Raw genomic sequence first — 14,050 nt, 5'->3', positions numbered from 1 at the left:
TGGGTCAGCCACCAGTGATGTTCTAACAGTGATGCGGGTGGTGTCGATTTGCATTGACTCTGATTCTGGAGAGGTAGATTCTGGTTGCCGGAGGACAGGAGATGTGACGGGTCCTTCTTTGAATGAAACTTTCCAAGCCCATGGTGTCATCAAAGTCAGAGAGTAGCAAGCATAGAGCTGGTTTAAGGCTGTCATGGTAGGTGGTGAAAAGGGCTTGTTCATTCCAACATGCAAAACTTCACTGAATACTTTGCAGCGGACAACGTTCCTTGTTTGATACGGTACAAATGATCATAGACGGTGTTATCACTAGAAGGAATGCCAAATACCTCTTATAAGATGAATGCTATTTTGCCACGATCTGTAGGAAAACAGTTCTATTTCAAAGAGCAGGGAACATTGTAGCAGAAATCCTTTACATTCCTCTGCCAGACCAGAATAGGGCGCCGGATTAGCCATGGGAACTGCGACTACAGTAGCGGGGGATGGTGCTGTGACGGTGTAGTTGGAGTTCGGAGAAGTGCTTAACGGAGTGTATCAACCAGTTCTTAGAAGGGATCACCGTGTGCTGCATCCATGTTGTCTGTTTATTGTGTTCAGTCTTCTTTTATGGTATACAGAACAAAAGGAAATGGTAAAAGCAGATTTGTGTAACGATAGAACACGCTGGAAGCAGATGCAGGAAAAATAACACAGGTTTATTTTATGAAGCAGACAAACACAGGGATTTAAACAAACACAATGTCCAGATGATGGTAATGGTGCTCGAAGGACTACGGTGGTAAAGCGGGTGATGGTGGTTGTGATGGTCGTTGGTGGTGTAGGTCTGAAGTGGAAAATAGTCCTGAACAGAGACCGGAACATCCAACACGAAGACGACACGAAACAATCCACACGCGCTGTACAAACAATCCAGAAAGACACGGAGGCCAAACAAAGAGCGAGGATCTGACGAGGAACAGAGAGCAGAGTGAGTTTATATGGAGAGTCTGTAATGATGAGCAGCTGGAGTGAGACAATCAACACAGGTGAAGGGAATCGGGATAACGAGCACATGACATCACAGGTGAGTAAACACCATACACGAGACACAGAGAGAGCAGTGTATTTACCCACCGTGACAGTACCCCCTCCCCTAGGACGTCACCTGACGTTCCTAGCCTGCTGTACCTGTTGATGGTAATCATCAATAAGGGAGTGATCCAGTATGTCCCGAGCAGGTACCCAACTTCTCTCCTCCGGACCGTAACCTTCCCAGTCCACCAAGTACTGAAATCCGCGTCCCCTCCGCCTAGAGTCCAGAATACGATTCACCGAATAGGTGGGTTCCCCTGCTACGAGACGAGGCGGGGGGGGGAACCGGGACTGGCGGGTTAAGTCGTGAACGAAAAACTGGTTTAATTTTAGAAATGTGAAACGCAGGATGAATTCTCCTGTACGCAGGAGGGAGGTTAAGGCGAACTGTTACCGGGTTAATAATTTTGGCAACAGCGAATGGGCCAATAAATTTGAGAGCAAGCTTGTTCGAGACGGAACTCATCGGAATGTTCTGAGTAGAAAGCCACACTTTTTGACCGACGACGTATACGGGAGGCTTAGACCGGTGGCGATCGGCTTTAGCCTTGGTGCGCGCCCCCACCCGGAGTAGAGCTTCCCGAGCTCTAGTCCAGGTGCGGTGACACCTCTGGACATAGGCGTGAGCGGAGGGAACCGCAATCTCGGATTCCATACTTGGAAAATTAGGTGGCTGGTAACCTAGACTACATTCAAACGGAGATAGGCCCGTAGATGACACTGGCAACGAATTGTGTGCGTACTCCACCATAGAGAGATGTTGGCTCCAGGACGAAGGATTCTTGGAGGCCAAACATCGTAACACTCTTTCAACATCTTGGTTGGCTCGCTCGGTCTGACCATTGCTCTGGGGATGAAACCCGGAGGACAGACTAACAGTCGCTCCTAACAATTTACAAAATTCTCTCCAAAATTTGGACACAAATTGGGGACCCCTGTCGGAGACCACGTCTGTCGGAAGGCCATGTAACCGGAAGACGTGGTCTACGACAGTAACCGCTGTCTCCTTGGCTGATGGTAATTTGGGCAAGGGGATGAAATGAGTCGCCTTCGAGAATCGGTCCACTTCGGTTAAAATCACCGTATTCCCCTGGGAGGGTGGGAGGGCGGTAATAAAATCTAGCGCAATGTGGGACCAGGGTCTCGAAGGGACTGGCAGCGGTAAAAGTAACCCGTCAGGAGGGCGATTCGAAGTCTTACCAGTGGCACACACCGAGCAAGCCAAAACAAAATCGTGAATGTCACGAGCCATACCTGGCCACCAGAATCGTTGTTTGACTAAAAACTTAGTGCGACTCACCCCTGGATGACAAGCTACCTTGGAACAATGACCCCACTGGATTACGTTGGACCGTAACTTCTCCGGCACAAATAAGCGGTTCGGTGGGCAACGAGACGGGGGCGTTACCCCTTCTAAGGCTGTCAAAACCTTCGATTCGACCTCCCATGTGAGCGCGGAGATGAATAGAGTCTCCGGTAAAATACGCTCGGGAGTAGAGGTGCGATCGGAACGCTCAAAAAGTCGAGACAAAGCATCGGGTTTTATGTTTTTGGAACCCGGACGGTATGAAAGAGTAAAATCGAAACGTCCGAAAAATAAAGCCCACCGAGCCTGCCTGGAGTTAAGTCTTTTGGCAGTTTTAATGTATTCGAGGTTCTTGTGGTCGGTCCAAACGATAAAAGGTACACCCGAACCTTCTAACCAGTGACGCCATTCCTCCAAAGCCAGTTTGACTGCCAATAACTCTCTGTTACCAATGTCATAATTACTTTCCGCCGGAGATAACCGATGAGACAAAAACGCGCAGGGATGAACCTTTCCGTCTGAGGGTGTGCGCTGGGAAAGCACTGCTCCTACCCCCACCTCTGATGCATCGACCTCCACTATGAACTGACGTGTGCGATCAGGGGACACGAGAATGGGAGCTGAAACGAAGCAGCTCTTGATTTTGGCAAACGCAGCCTCGGCTGCGTCTGACCACCTGAATGCAGTACTAGGGGAGGTCAAGGCAGTCAGAGGAGCGGCTAGTTGGCTGAAATTGCGAATGAAACGCCTATAAAAATTGGCGAACCCCAGAAATCTCTGCAGGGTCTTGCGAGAATCTGGGGATGGCCAATTCACCACAGCCTTAACCTTATCAGGATCCATGCGGACACCCTCAGTCGAAATGATGTGCCCTAAAAAAGAAACAGACTGTGCATGAAAAACGCATTTTTCCGCCTTGACAAAAAGCCCATTCTCTAGCAACCGCAGAAGCACTCGTCGTACGTGTTGCACATGTTCCTGGAGAGACGACGAAAAAATCAATATGTCATCCAGGTAGACATATATGAACTGATCTATCATGTCTCGCAACACGTCATTAACAAGTGCTTGGAAGACCGCTGGCGAGTTCGTCAATCCGAAAGGCATGACGCAGTACTCAAAATGGCCACGAGGGGTGTTAAAAGCAGTCTTCCATTCATCCCCCTCCCTGATGCGGACCAAATGATAAGCATTACGTAAGTCCAATTTAGTGAAGACGGACGCTCCTTGCAACCTCTCGAAAGCTGAAGACATTAACGGCAAAGGATACGTATTCTTTACCGTAATGTTGTTCAACCCTCGGTAATCAATACAAGGTCGCAAGGATCCATCCTTCTTCCCCACAAAAAAGAACCCCGCCCCCGCTGGAGAAGAGGAAGGACGAATGAACCCCGTTGCTAGAGAATCAGAAATATATTTCTCCATGGCCTTCATCTCAGGAACAGATAAAGAGTATAACTTGCCTTTAGGCGGAAAAGTCCCGGGAAGTAACTCTATAGCACAGTCATAGGGACGGTGAGGAGGTAGAGAATCAGCCCGCGACTTACTGCACACCTCCTTCAGGTCATGGTACTCTGCGGGCACGTTAGATAAATCCACTGCTTCCCCCTGAAACACAGACTCAGAAACAGTTAGACACGCAGACAAAAGACAAGACTTGTGACACCCCTCACTCCAGCTGATAACAGTCCCAAGACGCCATTCGATCTTCGGATTATGTTGATGAAGCCAGGTGTGTCCAAGAACAATGGGTGAGAGAGGGGAGTCAGTGACGTAGAAAGAAATGTTCTCATGGTGATTGCCCGATGTGATGAGGGAGACCGGTTCCGTGATGTGGGTGATGGTAGGAAGCTTGTGTCCATTAAGTGCGAACGGTGCAATCTGGTGAGTAAGCTGAGTGAGTGGTATCTGAAGCTTACGTGCAGTGGCGTGATCGATGAAACTCCCCTCAGCTCCCGAATCCAAAAGTGCGTGACAGTCGTGAGAATGAGTGCACCACCGTAGTTTCACCGGGAGGAGCGTAGATGTTGATGAGGTCTTCATGGAGGAGATCCCGCCCGATAGTAGCCTCAGATTTACTATCGGGCCTGGTCTTTTACCGGGCACTGATGGATCTGATGCCCGGCTCTACCGCAGTATAAGCACAATCCAAGGGACCTCCGCCGGAGCTTCTCCTCCCGGGAAAGCCGAGCTCGACCCACCTGCATGGGCTCGAGATCGTTGGAGGGGCTGACCGCACCGCTCTGGCTGGTCTGGAGATGATCCAGTCTTACGGGTAACGGCGTGGTAGCTCTCCGGCGTGCTGCTTGGCTGAGTCGGGCGTCGACCCTGATGGCCAGGTCGATGAGAGCATTCAGGGACGTGGGTAAGTCCACCACATGGATCTCTTGCTGGATGCGGTCAGCCAGCCCATGCAGGAAATGGTCCCACTGCGCTTCTTCGTTCCACCTACACTCCGCCGCCAGGGTGCGAAACTCGATCGCGTAGTCAGACACAGTCTTATCCTCCTGACGGAGCTCTGAGAGGCGTCTCGCGGCTTCCTTCCCGGCGACGGAGCGATCAAAAACCCTCTTCATCTCATCAGCTAGGGCGGAGAACGAAGAACAGCAGACGTCACGGTTCTCCCACACCGCCGTCCCCCAGAGGGCAGCCTTCCCAGTCAGGAGAGAGAGCACGAACGCCACCTTGGTTTGCTCGCTGGAAAACGTTCTGGGTTGTAAAGCAAAATGGAGAGAGCAGTGAGACAAAAATGTGCGGCAAAAACTCGGCTCACCCGCGTATTTATACGGAATAGGAAGTCTGGGCTCTGACTGAGAGGCTCCCTCTGGTGAAGAAGATGTAGCTGGGGGTGTGGGAGGCGCAGTGGGAGGTGGTTGTTGTTGTTGGGTCAGCTCGGACACCTTCGTCACCATTACTTGGACTGCTCGACCCATCTCCTCTATAACCTTATCCTGACGGTCCATCCTCTGAACCGCCCGCTGGAGAAATTCCTCGAGAGGAGATGGGGAGTGATTTCCCGCTGCTTCCATTACTGGTCAGATCCTTCTGTAACGATAGAACACGCTGGAAGCAGATGCAGGAAAAATAACACAGGTTTATTTTATGAAGCAGACAAACACAGGGATTTAAACAAACACAATGTCCAGATGATGGTAATGGTGCTCGAAGGACTACGGTGGTAAAGCGGGTGATGGTGGTTGTGATGGTCGTTGGTGGTGTAGGTCTGAAGTGGGAAATAATCCTGAACAGAGACCGGAACATCCAACACGAAGACGACACGAAACAATCCACACGCGCTGTACAAACAATCCAGAAAGACACGGAGGCCAAACAAAGAGCGAGGATCTGACGAGGAACAGAGAGCAGAGTGAGTTTATATGGAGAGTCTGTAATGATGAGCAGCTGGAGTGAGACAATCAACACAGGTGAAGGGAATTGGGATAACGAGCACATGACATCACAGGTGAGTAAACACCATACACGAGACACAGAGAGAGCAGTGTATTTACCCACCGTGACAATTTGGTGGTTTATTAAAAACACATATGTTCCTACAGGCTGACGCGTCTGTTGAGATGTGTGCACGATCAGGAGGCTCACAGTGTGGAGCGAAGCGTAAGTATAAACAAAGCTTAAAGCACTTGTAGCTTTAGTGAGTATTGATTGAATACACAAACAGATGCGCAGGATATAATAAAATGGACGGATTTGTATGCATAAAACTGGAAAACTGCATTTCAGATGTGTGTATTGGACATAGACTGTAAAAAAAGTAAACAACGCGACGTCACCTCCCTCCATTGTAATGGAGGCCAAAAATGTCCGACCATGGTCGCCGCCATGTTACGTAAAAATGTCAGTTTGGAGCCAGAACATGCGCAGAAGGAATGGTCCGTGGAGCCAGAGGTGGAGTAGCGGTATCAAACTTCCGCCCAAACACTCGCGTACCAAATTCAACCACGCCAATCATAACGACACGCCCCATTTCTATAGCATCGAATTACTTGTTAAAATAAAACATATCACAAAAAAGAACAATTATATATATTACATATATCAACGTGATATCGACTACCTGCAAGTGTTTTTTTTATTTAGAGTCCCATTCGTTTGAATGGAGAGGGGGGGTTATGACTTCTACTGCAGCCAGCCACCAGGGGGCGATCAAAGAGCCAGCGGCTTCACTTTTCAAGACTTATGAGGCACACCCGGTATTGGACCATGGAGGTTGTACTGAACGATTCAATATAATATTGAGGATTGTGGCATCCTTAGTTATTGTTATCAGCAAAATTACAGATATTATCTAACTAATGTTTTTTTCATGCACTTCCTGATACTTATATTGCCACCATATTATCTTTAACCCCACCATTATACCTCCATTGATCTTTAATTCAGGACACACAGTTCAGTTTTTTTATTCTAATCTCATGAGTCACAATGTTTGTGTATCAGTTGGTTACGTATACAGCTGGGGAGGTTGAGACCTGATCTGAACTGTATATATGAACACATCTGAGCTATATCACATTCATTTACTGTAGGAAGTTACATTGAATAAGCATGTACTGTATTTATGTTTTTTTATATATTTGTCTTAACCATGTTGAAATTTCTAAAATTATTTTGTTTCAAATTTGGGTTATATTATCTGTCTGTTTACAATTACTAAGGAAGTCCTCTCAGACGCGATGTTTTTCAATGAGACTGAGAATATTCTCCTGTGTTATTCTTTACATCCAGACTCTTGTCCTAGAGCTCATCGTCTCACTGTTGTTAAAGTGGCAATGTATGCTTTCATTTCACTCATGATCCTCATGACAGTTTTTGGGAATCTGCTGATCATCATCTCCATCTCTCACTTCAAACAGCTTCAGTCTCCAACTCATCTGATCGTTCAGTCATTGGCTGTGTGTGACTGTCTGATGGGTTCACTGGTGATGCCCTACAGTATGGTGCGATCTGTCGAGGGCTGCTGGTTTTTGGGAGATGTTATTTGTAAAGTGCATTCTAGTTTGGACATGACCTTCTGTTTCTCTTCTTTAATACATCTTAGTTTAATTTCTATTGATAGGTACTGGGCCATCTGTGACCCTCTGAGGTACAAAATGAGGATCACAAACAACACTGTGACTGTATTAATCACCCTTACATGGATCTTTTCATTTGTGTACAACTTTAGCATTGTGTTTTCAGGGTTGAATGCAATTGGTCTGGAAGCTTATATATTACAGGTGTCTTGTTTTGGTGGCTGTGTTCTGTTTTTTAACAAAGAATGGGGACTGACAAGTGTGATTTTAATATTTATTATTCCAGGAACTATAATGAGCTCTCTGTATATCATCATATTCAATGTTGTGAAAAAACATGCAAAGGTTTTGTCAGAGAAAGTGTCTGTGACCACCACAGGTGTTAACAGTCAAAGCTCTGCACACGGAGAAAGAAAAGCAGCTAAAACTCTGGCTCTTGTTATGGGCGTTTTCTTTATCTGCTGGCTGCCTTTATCTATTGCTGCTGCTGTTGATCCTTTCTTTAATTTTGTGACCCCAGCTGATATTTTTCAGGCTTTAGTTTGGTTTGCATATTTTAACTCAACTTGTGATCCTTTAATCTATGGATTGTTTTATCCTCGCTTTCAGAAGGCCTTTAAGACTCTCATATTCACTTATATCTGTGGATTCAATCATTCACATACTCTGACATTTGAATAAATACAGTTTCTAAAGAAAAATACTACCAAAGACTGAATAAATGTTGTAAAGCTGGTTGTGTTAATTTCAGAGATATTTAATTCCTTTATCATTCTTTATAATTAAGTTTGTCATTCTCTTTATGTAATTTCACACGCTATAGTTTATGTATTATTAAATCTTTTGTATTTGACGTTATTGAAAACATACAGCAAAATTTTGAGTCCTAAAATCTCTGAGCCTGTAATGATCTCAATGGGAACATCATACATATTAAATCAAATGCCAGACAGACAGGTATATGGCAAATGTTTAGTCTCAATAGTCTGTATGTTTTGTGATATAAGACAAAGATGATGTTTATTACAAAAAATATTAAGGAGGAAAAGACAACTGTTTAATCATATATGAATAAAGTCATGATTTATGAATTATAACCTTAGTGAAGGTAACTTACTGGGACATTTTTCAAGATATTTTTTTCAAGTATTTCTAATAGTAACTGCTAAAGGGTAAACAACCTAGAATAAAACCAGATGAAAGTTAAGCTGTGATTATAGTCTATTCAGTGTACATATCAGGTCATAAATCCTGTCTATGATCCTGTGGACTAGTGAATAAACCATAGTAAAGGCACTGTAACACCAGTTTACAAGGAACAAACAGTCAAATGTGCATTTCAAGTGATTAAAGATATTGTCAAGACCTTTCGAAGCCATTCATTGCAAAGCAAGGATTGACCTGATATGAGATATGAGAGCAAATCTATGACAACTAAATAAGTGACTGACAACTATGAGAGGTTAATGTTGTTAAAAGTGAAAAATTATAATAAAACTCCTGTGTGCTGCTGTGTGTTTGTGTGATAAACACAGACATAATATCATAACTAAGCACAACTGAGTGTTATATATGTCTATTATAAAGGGTCTCCGTAAATCCATTTGTTTGGAGACAGGTTGAAGTGAAAGAAAAGCTTTAATATTTAACAGCAAACTATAATTTATATGTACAGACCTATGAACAGATGAAATATAACAACGCTATGGGGTGGTTTCCAGGACAGGGTTTAGATTAATCTATTACAAGGCTATAATCATTAATTATATAAGGACATGTACATAGTTTTTACAAACATACCTTACAAAAAAAAAACAATATTGGTGTGCATCTTGAGACAAAACAATGGCACTGTATATTTGAAGATATGTCAGTTTAAGTTGCTTTCAGTTAAGACAGCCCTGTTCAAATTTTCCACATATATTTTTGCATAGGAGATTGGTCAAACTATAAATCGCCAAGTTGCATTAACTTTTTAGTTTTAATGCAGCTTTAAAGCATCTAAACAATCCCAACCGAGGCATAAGGGTTCTAGAGAAACAATCATAATTTTCGCCAAAGAAAATAAAAAAGATGTACTTTTAAACCACATCTTCTCTTCTTGCATTAGCCGTGTAATGCGTTACATATGTGACCCGTCACGGAAACCAGTGTCACAAGTCGGCAGCACAAGTTTCAAGAAAAATGTTTTTTTTTTTTCAAAATTTGTGATTTTCGTTTTATTGCAGAATCTGTTAGTTGAGATCACGAAGAAGCCTCTCCATGTTTGAGATAGGAGTTTTTGTATATTTAAAAGCGTACATTTTGCGGTTGAAATCGGCTTGTTTTTCCGGAGATTCTAGCCTGCAGCGGGATGCGTCATTGTCTGTGTATATTTACATACTGGATAAGCTTGTGTTTTCGCCTCCGCCCCCAAAGGGAACAGCGTTGCTCCTGAATAGGGATAGTTCGCCCAAAAATGAAAATAATATCATTAATGACTTACCCGTATGTCGTTCTAAACTCGGAAGACCTCCGTTCATCTTCGGAACACAGTTTAAGATGTTTTAACGTTAGATTTAGTCAGAGAGCTTTCTGTCTCCTCCATTGAAAATCTATGTACGCTTTCCATGTCCAGAAAGGTAATAAAAACATCATTAAAGTAGTCCATGTGACATCAGTGGGTCAGCTTGAATGTGTTGAAGCATCAAAAATACATTTTGGTCCAAAAATAGCAAGAATTACGACTTTATTCATCATTGTCTTCTCTTCCGGCTCTGAACTGCGTGAAGTCAGACATGTTTGCTAAGTTTTTTTTTTCAAATTTAAAAATTGTGCGTCTCCCCAGACTTTTAACAAAGCTTGGGCGCACAAAACAAAAGAAAAATAAAATAAGCTGGGGGGCGGAACAGATAACAGTCAGCCGCCTTGTACGTCAGTCGCGTCACTGACTTTATGCGGCGTCGCAGTCGGATGACGTCAAAGTATCGCGAGAGCTCTTCAAGAAATCTTACGGAGTAGTTTAATTTGGACTCGCTCTCGCTGTACTTTGACGTAATCTCTCTGTCAGTTCTTGCAGCGCAGCATGAAGTCAAACACATAATTTACACAGATTGTTGAATACTTTATATAATTGGCTACATGTTTTGTCTATCAATATTTTCCATGAAGTCATTGGCTGATGGAGGAATGAGCGAGCAATTGGTAACATCTCTAAAGGACGTCACGTTTTCGACGGTGCTGTTTGGATTATCTATTATACTACCGCCCTATTTTAAATACAAACTTTGAGTGTAATCTCATATTCCCTTACATGTTACGATGTACTGTAAATAGTCCTCAGATTGTATATTATATTCTATTACCATACGGTCATGCGAAATGTGATGTAAACAATAGACTATATATCTATATTTCACGGTTAATACGCATTTGTGGACAAAAAGATCATTGGATGATTCACACATCTGAAACAGACTGGATTCGATTTGTGATCTACACAAAGGTAAAAAGTTCTGTTTATTTTTGCATGTTGTCATACGGACTTCTGTAATAAAATACTACATATGATTCTAGAACATCTGTATCTCAAAACGGCTTTACAGGGGGTATGGCTTAGCTAAATGAGATGTAAATTACCCCTATTGTCTCTCCAGGCCCGGAAAAGTGTTAACTCTTCTTTCTCAAATTTCTCAGCATTCTCTTTCTTGAATGTGTTATATTCAAATGGCCACAACTTCTCCAAATCTTATCAGATTTTCATGTGTTACACATCGTTGGAAAGCTTGACACTGCACTTTCAGAATCTGTGAATAACTCAAAATGCCCCAGATCCGACTTGTGTCAATACTTTCCGTGACTGGTCACATATGTGAAACGCACACTTGCGGACCATTTTAAACAATAAACTGACACAAAGAACCATATTATTCCACATACAACAACGTCTGAACGGTCCTCTTTCTGCAACTTTGTAAACACTGGAGTGGTAGTTTCGCATACGTCATGCGTGACCTTTCAATGTGATTACGTAATATTTAAGGTCACGCTGGCGGGAGATACACATGTCCATCATCAAACCCCAAAAAAGTGCATCCATCCTTTACAGAAAAAATCCACATGGCTCGAAGGGATTAATAAAGGTCTTTTGTGGGTAATCGATATGATTTTTGAATTATAACCGTAGTGAAGGTAACTTACTGGAAGAAAGATTATCAAGATATTTTATTTCTAAGAAATATGGGTTAAAAAACGGTTCTTTTATGGCATCGCTGTAAAAAACCCTTTTAGCATAGGACCAAGAGTGTAGTTCTAGCATCTCTAGCAACAACAACCTTGCTGTGGATGTGTGCGAACCAAGCAGAGATATTATTCTGCAATAATAAACATGAACATTTTCAGGAGATATTTTTAATGGTTACATCTTTACAGCTGTTGGATAAAACCTAGTCAAGTTTCACACACTGTATTCATTTTTAAAATGTATTGTTAAAAATCATCCAGTAGTCTGTTCATGTTGGTTAAACTTAAGTTTGTTAGGGCTTTTGTTAGAAACTTTGCTAGATCTCCCAAATGATGTAATGTTGAGATCCGTTGGGCATAAGTTATGTGACAGTAAACAAATAATAAGCTTCATGTAATAAAGCACTTAGGTACTAAGAGTGTGACTGATGATATTAACACCTTTGATTGGTCAAACTCCTGTGAGAGTCATTGCAATAAAACAGAGAAATAACAAGTCTCATGGGTAAATAATATTTACTTATGTGCTTGTATGACTGACAGCTGTGGTTTAAATATATCTGTTTTTTTTTTGTTCATGTTTAATTACTGTATGTGTCTGTCACAGTTATTGACTAACACAATCTCAAACTAGAGAGTGAAAAGTTTATCAAAACAAACTTTGAATGTTGTTGTTTGAAAGCAGTAATTACAGATTATTTATAGTTTATAGTTTAGGGCACCTATTTTGATTGCTATTTTGTGGATTAGGTATAATATAATGTGTTTGTGTGGTTTATGGTTCGAAAAACAGATTTTCCACATAATGTACCGTACATTTGTATAGCTCCAGATATCCCTGTCTTCATGAAATGCACATATTTTTTACAAAACTCATCGATTTGAAAAGCTCTTTGTCCCTGATTGGCCAGCTGATTGGTGACGCTCCTGACCATGTTTGAAAGATTCGTTCACAATGCAATGCTAACAGATGTTAACTTACAGGCTGTGAGTCAAAGGGAGGAATTATGATAATGTCGGTCTTGTCCACGTCAACAGGCCCAGGAAGTAAACTGTTGCCTACAATTCATGTGTTTGTTGTAGTCCAAGAAAAGAGATTTACGTTGGAGACGTTGGTTTACTTTGGGGTTTGTACCTTTTGCATGTTGTTAACTTGTACTAACACACACTTACACATCAAAGGAAATGAAAAATCATGAATTGAAGGATGTGTGCTGTTTAAGTGTAGGTATTCCTAGAATGCCCGGTTAGCTGTGATCCAAAGGAAACTACACTGGATTTAGTCCATAGGTTTATTCAGTATTTCATGTGCACTACTATTGTTGAGAAACAGAAACACTGTTACATCAGGGCTGTCAACATGGAGGGTCAACCAGAGACATTGTCCCAGGCCTTGTTATGAGAAGGGTTTATTAAATGTCTTTTTACACTCCTGGGTGTATTAAAAAATTCACCCCAAAATGAAAATTCTCTCATCATTTACTCATTCTCATGTTATTAAAAACCTCTATACATTTCTTTATTTTGATGGACACAAAGGAAGATATTTTATATATAGTCGAGTCTAGCTCGAGTCCAAGTCAAGACCAGAGATTAAGGGCCTGATTTACTAACAGCTTGCGCCAGCGCAAACCATACCAAGGTAATTTGTTCTGTTTTCCCCCATAGACGGCTTAAGCTTAAAGCTTATCTTGCTATAATTATTCTTATGCTGGTAGTCTTTTTATCTACCACAAGTTGTTTTCAGCTTAATGCGCCACCTGTGTTGCACAGTGGAATCAGTGTCCTTCAGTGTAATCGATGTGTAGCCCATTCTACCACGACATGCCCTTAAATCAAACCCGGCATCGCGCCCTGTCCGGAGACAAACTCTGTTAACCCTTTAGAAGCCCTGTGCAAAAAACAGCTTAATATCTGGCTTGTGCATTGAGTTGTATGGAGTTTTGTCCATAATAAAAGCATATTTGTGTGTGTGTGTGTGTGTGTGTGTGTGTGTGTGTGTGTGTGTGTGTGTGTGTGTGTGTGTGTGTGTGTGTGTGTGTGTGTGTACCTGGTAATTATCACGTTGTGGGGACCAATTGTCCCCACAAAGATAGGAATACCAGTGTTTTTGTGACCTTGTGGGGACATTTTGATGTCCCCATGAGGAAACAAGCTTATAAATCAAACAAGATGATGTTTATTGAAAATCTAAGGTACAAGAAAGGTTTTTGTGATGGTTGGGGTTAGGGAATGGGGCAGGTAAGGGGAATAGAATATACAGTTTGTATGGTATAAAATGCATTACGTCTATGGAATGTCCCCACAAAACATGGAAACCAGAATGTGTGTGTGTGTGTGTGTGTGTGTGTGTGTGTGTGTGTGTGTGTGTGTGTACTTAGTACTTAAATGTGACCAGTTACAGAAAGTAGGGACA

The 14,050-nt window shown here is 42.5% G+C and overlaps 1 protein-coding gene across 1 annotated transcript; it reads left to right on the top strand.

The window, feature by feature from the left end:
- The first annotated feature begins 7,074 nt into the window (after positions 1–7,074).
- On the top strand, positions 7,075–8,094 carry LOC135738540 (trace amine-associated receptor 4-like). Its single transcript, XM_065256639.1, has one exon. It carries the CDS (start codon positions 7,075–7,077, stop codon positions 8,092–8,094), a length of 1,020 nt encoding a protein of 339 aa, XP_065112711.1.
- Positions 8,095–14,050: the final 5,956 nt, after the last annotated feature.

The sequence above is a fragment of the Paramisgurnus dabryanus genome, chromosome 12, assembly GCF_030506205.2.
Source record: "Paramisgurnus dabryanus chromosome 12, PD_genome_1.1, whole genome shotgun sequence".
Lineage (NCBI taxonomy): Eukaryota > Metazoa > Chordata > Actinopteri > Cypriniformes > Cobitidae > Paramisgurnus > Paramisgurnus dabryanus.
Note: the sequence above shows the minus strand (reverse complement) of the source record. Positions and strands in the feature narration are given on the sequence as shown.